This window comes from Stigmatopora argus, chromosome 14 (assembly GCF_051989625.1).
Source record: "Stigmatopora argus isolate UIUO_Sarg chromosome 14, RoL_Sarg_1.0, whole genome shotgun sequence".
NCBI classification, from domain to species: Eukaryota; Metazoa; Chordata; class Actinopteri; order Syngnathiformes; family Syngnathidae; genus Stigmatopora; species Stigmatopora argus.
The window spans coordinates 11,879,108-11,890,188 of record NC_135400.1 but is presented as its reverse complement, the minus strand read 5'-3'; the positions used below and the strand labels follow the sequence as shown (position 1 = coordinate 11,890,188).

General features: G+C 44.6%; 1 protein-coding gene across 1 annotated transcript; it reads right to left on the bottom strand.

Moving 5' to 3' along the window:
- On the bottom strand, window positions 1–11,077 carry tecpr1b (tectonin beta-propeller repeat containing 1b). The gene is made up of 26 exons (XM_077618728.1): window positions 10,909–11,077; window positions 10,701–10,773; window positions 10,000–10,232; window positions 9,754–9,936; window positions 9,205–9,327; window positions 9,013–9,135; window positions 8,411–8,585; window positions 8,241–8,341; window positions 8,080–8,181; window positions 6,869–6,996; window positions 6,242–6,792; window positions 5,622–5,725; window positions 5,388–5,543; window positions 5,048–5,197; window positions 4,445–4,602; window positions 4,224–4,324; window positions 4,040–4,133; window positions 3,625–3,721; window positions 2,651–2,730; window positions 2,519–2,575; window positions 2,284–2,458; window positions 2,084–2,219; window positions 1,828–1,920; window positions 1,649–1,753; window positions 1,452–1,573; window positions 1–925 (listed from the first exon to the last, which is right to left on the bottom strand). The coding sequence occupies exons 3-26, from the start codon at window positions 10,222–10,224 to the stop codon at window positions 797–799; spliced, it is 3,468 nt and encodes a 1,155-aa protein (XP_077474854.1). The 5' UTR covers window positions 10,225–10,232; window positions 10,701–10,773; window positions 10,909–11,077; the 3' UTR covers window positions 1–796.
- Between the last annotated feature and the right edge of the window lie 4 nt (window positions 11,078–11,081).

The window sequence follows — 11,081 nt, the reverse complement described above, 5'->3', positions numbered from 1 at the left end:
GTACATTTATTTTCCTCTTATTTCTCCACCTGCAGCACTTGTGTTTTCCAGACAGACTTTAGCTATTATTAAAAATAAAGACCATCTGATGGCAATACTAGGCAAATTTAACTTATTGGAATCAAAGTTTAAGGATAAAAAATAATGCCCAAAAGGGTAATAGCAAGAGTTTTATCAGGAAAAAAAAACACATTTTAACCAGTTAGCTTCTCTTTTTACACTAGTTACAATTTTACGACCAATAAGAGTTCAAATGTTTTGTTTTCAAAATACGCAAACGCTTTATTTTAATTTCATACTTTGCCATAGTGCCCCTTTTATCACATTCACATCTTAAACACCTTTAATTGTCATTGATGCATTTATCGCCAACAGGAAGATCTTTGTATTATTAATAGAATTATTGCAGAATCCTCTGTATATATATTTTTTCTTTAGATATTACATTTTTTTACGGGGGAAAAAAATGCGCAATACAAACAAAAACGCATGTACATAAACTGAAATGAAGTAACATGCATGCTAAATGACCAGACTCACAACAAACCAAATAGAGCGTTTTGGGAAGATTTCCTACGTTAGCCCTTTACACGATGGAAAGTCCACGTACAAAAAAAAAAAGTTGCGAATCTTCAGAATTATTCTTTAACTCATTGGGTTAGCGATAAACATCCAATCCATTTTGAAATGGATTTGACGTCTATCGCTATCATTGGTAACCAATTATTGTGCGTTAGTCTTTGTTGTGATGTCTCCACTGCAGTTGCAGGCAGAAAAAGAAGGATGAGATTCCAATTTACATACCAACGGCTTCCCCGTTGACCCTCGTGGTGAGCGGACTACGCGGTGCTGCGGCAGGAAGCAAGTGTTGCGTCCTCGGGGGCTCCAACGAGTTGGCCCGCACGCTGATATGCTCCCACCCTCCCTTAAAAGAAAAAAAGAAAAGAAATAAACAGTGTTGATCTCATAATTGGATGACATTTTGATGTACCAATCCTCCAAAGACCCAGAAACTAGAGGAGCACTCTTCTGCCTAAGCCGCCAAATTCAAAGTTCAAAGTGTGGACAAACATGTTACTGGACTTTTTTTTTTAGCTTTAAAAAGTAAAATAAAATAAAAAAAAAATTAAAAAAATAAAATAAATCCAAAACTTTTTCCTTATTTAGGGAAAAAAAATATCACAAGTACATGGATTCCCTCAGAAAGCCAAGATTTGTATATTTGGATGGGACATGGTCTCCATCGCATCAGAAAATCATGCAAAAGATGGAAATCGAACATTTTTTGGAAGCATGAATCTTCAAATTAGCCTCAACACAAACACAGAGAACAAAATATAAAACCAATAACAAAATATTGCTGGGTCTGATAATTATATAAAACTAGTTTTTGGAATATCAAATAGGAACGAGAGTAAAAAAACAAACATTTTTCTGCACACACAACTCACCCCGATACCGTAGTCCCACGATTGCCCCTTGGGTCGCACGGGACCCACCCCCTGCCTGTGAGCCACGGTGCCGGGCGCCTCGGCGGGGAAACCTGGCGTTCCCTCGGCGATCATCCACACCTAAAAAAAGGAAGGGGGAAAATTAAAGGCTTTAGCACATTTGCTGTGAATTATTTGGTGCACACTTCTACTTTCCTGGTCCAACGGTCCCACCGAGACGTTGCCCACGTTGTTGGAGATGAGCTCCCAAGCGGAGCCCTGAGGGTAACTCGGGGTCAGACCTTGCCGGTACCACAGGTTGGCTGCGTTCAAGCCCACGGGGCGTGAGTGGCAGGCACTTTTATTTTGAAAGGACGGCTCACTTGGGACCACTCACTGTTTTGGTCCACCGCGAACACGGACGTGCGCCCCACCGACACTTGGTGCAAAGTTTGCCTGGGCGGAGACGGGATGTGGTACCAGCATTCTCCTGCCAGAGAATAAAAACTCATTTTAAAAGAAGAAAAATGAATAACACCCCAAAAAAAACCACTTTGGAAAAAATAAATAAATCTATCCAATATTTAACAAGTGGAAAACGGCATCATGATGGGAGTCCTACTACTAGTCATGAACAATTCATTCCCTTTTACCTGCAGGATTTTGGGCTGACACGGACCCTCTGTAGAAGACGGCTCCATCCTTGGCGATGGCCCACACCTGATTGGCTCCGCCCACCGAGATAGACTTGAAGGGCTGGTCGGTGCCAACGTGAAGCCACGAGCCGCCCTAGTAAACCACGGATTATATCGTTATACTGCCGGCACGCCAAAGGCGATTTCGGGGAACTCACCGCGGGGGTCTCCGGGGTGACGCCCAGCCTGCACAACACGTCGCCCTTGTCGCTGAGCCCCCAAAGCGGGACCTGCTCCATGCTGCTGTGGGCCAGGCACGGCATGATGGAGATGTCGCTCAGAGGGACGGGGGGGACCGGCCGCCACGGACCTCGCAGCGTGATCTTGCACTTCCTGGACACGGCGGCCAATCCGTAAAGCGACAACGCCAGGCCGGCGCGGCCAAAATGTTACCTGCTCCAACGTCTGCGGCGGACAAAGTCCTTCAGTGTTTTGTGGCCGTGGAATGTTCTACCACGAAAGCAGGGAAAGGATTTTCATTGAGCGCCCGCCTTTCTCTGGCTTTGTGCGACGACGGTCACCTACGTGGGGAAGTCGGCGGCGTACTGCCATCCATCGTTGTCCGTCCCGCCGGGAACGTGGTGGTCCACGGCCCACTCAGACACCTGCAACACAGGGAAGTGGGGTTCTAAAGCACATGTGTCAAAGTGGCGGCTTGGGGGCCAAATCTGGCCCGCTGCATCATTTTGTGTGGCTCGGGAAAAGTAAATCATGAGTGCCGACTTTCTGTTTTAGGATCAAATTAAAATGAAGAGTATAGATGTATATTAAATTTCCTGATTTTCCCCCTTTTAAATCAATCATTGTAATTTTTTAATCCATTTTTTCAGTGTTTTTAGTTCAAAAATCATTTTGTAAAATCTAAAAATATATTAAAAAAGCTAAAATAAACATTGTTTTAGATCTATTAAAAAACTGAATATTCAGGGCTTTTAATCCAGTTCTTTTAATCCATTTATAAAAAATATATCTAAATATTATATCTAAGATGGTCCGGCCCACGTGAAATCAAGTTGACGTTAAAGCGGCCCGCGAACCAACCCGAGTCTGACACCCCTGCTCTAAAGTATGAACAGTCCACTTCAGATTTTTTTCCCCCCAAACCTGACCCTCTTCCGCATAAATCAGAGTTTACATCCAATGCATCTTTAATTGCTCCAATGATTAAATATATGACTACAATTTGACAAAAACACCAAATTAAATACACGTTTAACTTTTTCATGGATTGGACATCGACGGAACAAGCCTGCTTCACTCTGACCTCTCTGGGATTATTTATTTATTATTTATTTGTCTGTCTATTGTTATTTGTGCATTATGTGGTGAAAGCTTAAAATCTATATCACGACAGTAAAAGCATTCAATTCAACACATTAAATTAGGTTTTAAAAAATATCCACCAAAAACAGCTCCATAACTACCCCTTGGTTTTTAATTTTTCAATTTCTGACCCAGTTTGTATAGATGGTATAAAAATTGGCATGGGAACTACTTACCCATGCCCACTGCGGAGAAGGGGGCTGTGCGTCGGCTTTACTGCACCCCCTCAGTCCACTCTCGTCGCTCCACATGGGGCGGTCAGTGGGAAGTCCTCTGGCAAGAATTAAAAAAAAAAATGACGCTAGGGAACAATTTTGAAAAAAGATTGTTGTAAAACCCTGACATTTTCACGAAATTGTCCAATTACTATTTTTAAGTCACTTAAAAGCAAATATATATATTTTTAATGTATTTAAAAAAAATGAAAAACTGAATTTGTATCCATTTTCATTTGGTAATAAAAATAAAAAAATCAATTAAAATATAAGTGGAAAACATTAACAAATCAATTCCATCAAATATTCTCTGAAATGCTGACAATCTAACCCAAAAATATGCGCAATATTTCTTCAAAACAATTTTAATTCCTACCTGTCCGTGTAGCCGGTCACGGGGTTCCATCTTTGATTCTCGTACACGTGGACGCTCCTGACGTCAGTCTGTTCCAGCGCGAGATCCGAACCGGCTGCCGTTTTGTGGCAATAAATCAATAGAGCAACAATTAAAATGAGTTCAAATGATTCTAATGAAGAAAAACTAAAAAAAGACTAAGTACATTGGAAGACCCAGGCCACGCCATCCCACCCGATGCCCCACACTAGCCCCAGACTGTTAGTCTCCACGCGGCGCAGGTGCCCCGGGACTTGACGCCAGAACCTACGGCGCCGCACAGAGGAAGCGGACGGAGCCGGCCGGTCGGCGGCATTAGAGCAAAGAAAAAGTCGGGGGTTAGTACGGAAGGAGAGGCGGGGAAAAGACGCCGGCGGTCGGTCTCACATGAGGTCACAGGATGGCGTGCGCACGGCCGCCTCCAGGGACAAAGACGGCTCGTGGACGAAAACGTCACCTTTGGACGACGTGGACCACAAGGCTTGTTTGGAGGGCGGCGCGTTGATACCCCAACACTCGCAGCAAACGTCGGATAACAAGTTCAACTGCAGAACGGGAAGAAATCTTCAGTTAAAAACATTGGTGTCCACGCTACGGTTTTGAATTGGAGTCTTTCCAAAATATGAAAAGCACATTCTGTTACTTCTCAGCTACAAAAATAGAAGAAGCTAGTCATATAAACAGTGCTGTATTAGCTCAGGAGTTAAACTTGACGTGTTAAAAATCAATGTGGGAATATTGAAAAAATAGTTTTTTTTTTTTTTTTTACATAAACTTTTGTATAGATTCAAAATGAATTGAGCCATTTTGGTTATCATTTTTTTTTAACTTTCTCTTTGGTTTAGCAACTAATTTGTTTAGATTTATTTTTATTTTGCTACTTTTAGACCTTTTTCACTGCCATGGACAGTTAGAAACATCTATTGAAAGGCTGAAATTGAGTCATCAGGTTTTCCTGTGGCAGTTAATACTTCAAATTTCAACGCTCACCCAGTCGGCCATGTCCTGTTCCGTTTGAGCCGCCAGAACCAATGGACTCCTCAGCCTGGTCCGGTTGCCCGTGTAGATGGCAAAGGCGTAGTGGCAGTCCCGCAGTACCGGAACCAGAGCAGTCACTTCATTGATGAGGATGTGAAGGTACTACAAAAAAGACAGATCACCATAAAAAAATGTCCAACTCATCTCTTGTAGCTTAGCAAAAAGTATTTTGTGTATGAAAAACCTTTACATGACAGAAACAAAGTGGACTATTCAATGTGCTGTTGTTTTTCTGTGTTGCGAAGCAGAATACACGAAAAGCAGTGCTATTTTTTGTCCCCCTCCAACTGACCTTTTTCTCATCATACTGCGTGTAGTAAACAAAGAAGATGCTGTCCTTTTTCCCGTCCGACTTGGTGGACTGTTCCAGAGCCACGGCCACGTCCACCCAGCGCTGCGGCTTCCAGTCTCGCCACCACTTGAGCGAGCCTTTGCGCACCCAAACTGACTGTGGAATGAGACATGCACGGTAAACGTACGAGTCCGCGTGGACGACATGCGCAAAAGCAAGACTGAAAGGTCGTACATTGCTTCTTTCCATTGGTTTCTTGATAATCTCCTCTTTGTGCTTTTGCTCACTCCAGGCTGAGGACTGCACGGGGGTCAGCGACAAAGAATTGACCAGCGGGCCTGACACAAACACACACACAGTGGATATACAAAGAAGATGTGAGTAGCAGTAGTTCCTGTTTTGTACAAAATAGAATGGAACCTGTAAATGTTCCATTTTTTTTGTCAATAAGGAGGCATTACACAAAAAAGTTTTTCTAAATTTGTTTTTTTAAGGCCCACTGGAGGGAGGGTTCAGGGTCTCACTCACTTTGTGTTTGGTTCTTCTCGGTGAGGAAACTAACTATTTGATTTCATTTGAAGAATTTGAATTTGATTGAGCTTACAAATCAGTACGTGAATCCAGATGGATTCATTGTTGCAGCCCAAATAACCGCATAGAAAACTATTTGTTCACAACAAATGTTGCAATTTTCTTGTCAATTAAAATGTATTTAATGTTTTTAATGTTTTGCTTGCTCAACTCTTTGGCTACCATTTGTAACATCCAATTCTCGCTACCTAACCCCTCCCAATTTTTGATTGGAGATCCAAGCTTATCAAGGGCCAAGCACTTGATGTCAATCATCCTGGTACCTGTGGCACTGAGCCAGCTGATTTGCGAGTCGGCGTCCACGTTGCAGCCCCCTCCCGAGATCCAAGCCCAAACGGGACCGTCGTCCTCCCCGACGCCCCGCCCGCCTTCCAAACCCAGTCCGTAGGAGGCGCTGGCCTGTTCCGGACGAGGCTCCGCCTCTCGCGTGCTTCTTGCCGCCTCCCCGCCTTCCAGGTCCACATTGCTCCAAGGGGCGCCGCCAGCTGCCCTCTCGGGGCTAGCGAGAAAGCGACCCTCCTCCTCTTCCTCCTCCTCCTCCTCCCCGAGCTGCACGCTTGACTGTTGGCTGGGGGAAGTTCTATCGCGGTCCGACACCAGACTGTTGATGAAACTGTCGCTGGGTGGGATGAAGGCTTTGGGTGTCGGGGGTGCATCTTGCGTCTCCAGAGAACCCATGGGGGCGACGTCCCCTTCTAGGATGGGGGCGTCGCTTGTGCTGATCGGTGGCTCTTTTGGGCCCAACTCCGAATCAGAATCGGCGGAGCTCACTACTGAAGCATCCGTCTGCTGGATACTCAACTTGCAGCAGTGGCTTTGGGAAGAAAATACAAGAAAAATGTGATATGGCGAATTGAATGATAAGTGACACCTAGAATGTCAATACACACCTGGGTGGGACATTGTCTTTACTGTTGCCCCACTCTGCAGAAACGGGGATCCAGCCGTTGCCGCTCGGCTCAGACGTGGTGACCCCCATTCGGAAATAAAGGCCGCGGTCCTCACCGACGGCCCAAACCTGAAAAAACGGGTTATGGATTGGATTTTACAACATTACATGACCTTTTGTTTGGGTAACAAACAGTGTTTACGTGAATTAAGCCTGTCGCCAATGCATATAATGGATATTATAAACCTCTAGGCAATAACCAAATGCAAGACGAAGCTGTGACTTTATAGGGTCATATTGCAACACCGGCACACACGAGGCCCGCCTTTAAGCGCGGCCCCAAAATATGAAATGCGGGATTTGATGTCGAGCTTCTAATTAGGGAGCGACCCATATGTCAGGGCGCTGGGAAAATAGTCGTCCGGATTTATATATAAGGCCGGCCTGGAAGCGCTGGCCCGTCTGCACTCGTGTTACAGGACAAGCACGGGAGACAGACGAGTGGGGGTGTCCTAAGAGCCGAGTGAGACGCGGCTCGCAAAGTCCTCGGGGTAAAAGGCCACGGGCAGCCGGCCCAGATCGCGACACTCGTGTCCACGCATCCCACGCAAACGCCTGACCTTCTTTCATTTAAAACTTTTTGCAGATAGTACGGCATAAATAAACTAGCTGCCATTGAAAAAGGGGGTTGCCACAATGAATCAACTTTCAAATCAGTGAAAAATTTCTAAAGTTTAGCATTTTTTTTCCATCTGTCAAAATCTCAACGATATTTGAAAAAAAAAATGCATTGAAGTACAAACAATGTTAAATTAAAATCCAACTAAATCAGGGGTGTCAAACTCATTTTTTGTTGCGGGCCACATGTTAGTTTCGATTACATCCGGAGGGCCGTTATGTCTTCCAACTAGGCTGCCAAAATTAATCGATTAATAAATTGACAGCTTTCTCGATTGTGCTAATCGATAGATCATTTTTGGAAATTCAAATTCGTACAAATTTTTGCAATTATTGATTTAAAATGAGGAAACACAGGAAATAATCTACAATCTTCATTTGAATTTCGTCATAAAACAAAAAGTTGGCACTCTATTTACTTTCTCGGGCCACACAAAATGATGCGACGGGCCAGATTTGGCCCCCAGGCCACCCCTTTGACACCTGTGACCTAAATGATTCATTTTGCCACTGGTGACCGAATGGCTACCTAACCTGGTCATTGAGTCCGACGTCAACCATCATCATCTCGCCGACGATGCTGATCCACCCGGAGCCACAGGGATTGTGGGAATTGACACCTCGCCTGAACCACACCTGCGAGCGGACGGTTCAATTGCACGTTTCCTCTGTGGCGTCATCAACGCGCGACTCACCTTGTAATCCTTGGTGACCACCCACACGACACTGACTCCCACAGACACATGGAGGGTTTCCACCTCCTGGGCCGGCGATTCCACTTCCGACCACGACGTTCCTGGTGGGAGACCAGAGCGAGGCCGTCACGGATGTTCCGGGAATGCGGGCTAAAGCGGGCACGGCTGACCGGTGGGGATATCCAGGCTGAGGCCAGTGCGGACCAGCAAGTTGCCGTCCCAAAGAACGGCCCACAGCAGGTCTCTGGGGCCCAGCGTCAACTGGGCCACCTCCTTGGGCGTCTCGACTTCCTCCCAGCCGATGCCCTCCGGGACCCGTGGGTGAATGCCCTCCCTGAACCACACCTGAAAGAGAAGAATTACCACATGATTGCTTTCATATTCCAGCTACATTACTGTAACATCTATTATTTGAAGTCATGCTGCCCCCGTGTGACCAAACATCCAAATGGACTCAACTCAAATTACACCAAGCCCTTTGCACTGATGGTAAAAAAAAAGGTAACGGGCAATAATACATTTTCTGCACTATTAGACATCAGAACATTTTAATTTAATTTTACAGTTTAAGCAAGATTTTTTCCACTGTGGTGTAAAGGAAACAGTTAAAATACTTTATTCTCTTTTTTTTACAAACATGAGTACAACTGTTTGTATATATTTTTTAAAAATCCACACCAGTTTCAGTTTAATTTAAGAAAAAAAAATTCAAAATTCTTGGACGGCTATCGCTATCAATGATGATATTAAACATTTTGGCAGATTTACTGACCTGCCCTTGTTGAGACACGGCCCAAAGATAAGGATACCTCCCCGACTCGTCGCTCATTTCCCAGCCGCCGCAACTGATGTCACACAGGGGTAGCGGGGGCTTCCGGGAATGGTCCAAGGGGATCTGCATGGAGAATCTCCATTGAAATGAAGTTCTGGACGGAATAGAACAGACAAAAAGAAAGCACCAAACCTTTGCCCAGGTGCCTTGTGCCGTATATCTTCTGTAGCGGATCCAGCGCCGACGACGCACGCAGGAATTCCACTTTTTGTCGGTGGTGAAGTTAGCGGGGAAATCCACGGCGTATTCCCAACCCTCCGGGAAAACAAATCAAAAGTCCACGATAAAATATATATATATATGCCAAACTGGCAGAATTTGACATTTCAAGTCAATGCATTTCATTTGAATGTTCAAATTTTGAATTGAAAGCTTGCGGGAAAAAATAGTTTAGTTAAGTGAACTTCAGTTACAGTAAATATATACCGTATTCAATTCCATATTTTTAATAGGGAGTACAAATGTGTTACTTTGAAGGGAAAATCTTTGTGGGCATAAGCCGTACCCTCGATTCATCATTTTTTTGAGCGACAAATACAGCTTATATGCGAGAAAATACGGTAATAAGTTACTCCAAGTGGGATACAAACCGCGATGGAAGCAGAATAAGCAGATAACTAAGAAAGTTAATTCTGATCTACCCTAAAAACAAGTTACTTAAAAGAATGTGTTTGTCCTCACCCCGGTCTGGTCGGACTCTCCTCCACAGCTGTGGTCCACATACCAGTCTCCCTCCCACTGCCAGCTGCGGGACGGCAACTGGAAGCTGTGAAGCGGTTGAGGGTTCATCCCCGTCACGTCGCTCCAGGGCCAGCGGTCGGTGGGCAGCAATGTATCCGTGAAGCCATCCACCGGGTTCCATCTCTGAAATGGCAATGATGTTCAAATTGGCATCAACGACGTCAAAACCCGTCAACTCCTACAGACCTGGTTTTCATAAGTTTCCTCTTTGTACCGGATGGGGGTCTCGTGGGGAATGATGTTAAGGTAGACGTGGTGGTCGCAGCCGATCCCCCAGCAGCGACCCTTTGCTGCGGTGACGCGTTTGAGCTCCAGGAGCGAGTCATCGGCGCGGATCCAACGCTGACCCGCGGTGGAGACGCTGTACACGCGCCCGTACACGTCCACCGCCCAGAGCAGTGTTATGGACATGATGTTTCCTGGGGTCACATTTTGGTGGAATTGTACAGTTTAGGCAAAAAAAAGGGTGACATTTTGTGCTATTTGATTTCCTGAATTTTTGACAGGCAACTTAATTGAATAGGTGCAGATTTGTATTTATTTATACATATTGTTTTTGTAATTGGGAATTTGGGGGTTGTAAACAACAAGAGTTCTGAAAAGTGATGACCATACAATTATTGTTATTATAAAAATTCAAAAGCATTACTTTTACTTCGACACACCTACTCTTACATTTAATTTGAAACACCTGACCGGATCTTTGCTTTGTGGACTGATACTAATCCGCTATTCCAAGCGATTCCAAACGGGCCATTTTTTTTTTTACATTTGATTTTTGGCGATTTTCGTTCAAACCGCAACTATCTTATAAATATGCATTAGAAACGGTCGTGAGCGATGCAGACTTCATGACAATAGTTATGCGTAAGTGTTAGGTAACCTACCTGAATGTTGGTATCCGATATCGGTTGTCAAGGGTCTATGGAAGGAGGCGTCACGGAATACTTGTGGAACATTCTGCAAGATAAAAACGCCCATCGTTAATTAAAGTTTTGCACCCGATCACCACAAATTTATCAATCAACTGTTTACACATCCACTAGCTTTTAGCCTATTAGCGTTTTATTTTCTTTCCAAAGGCACAACACTTACTTAGTGAAACATGTGGTCCTGCTATTCGATGAGGTGAGCAGATTAGCGTCCCCGCAGGTGAAGTCACTCTAGCATTTTCCCACAATGCTATTTTAAATTGACGAGTAGTGGAATGCTGGTTCACAACTCGGGAAATGGAGGTAGCGGCGCTCTGATTGGTTAAAACAACGCGT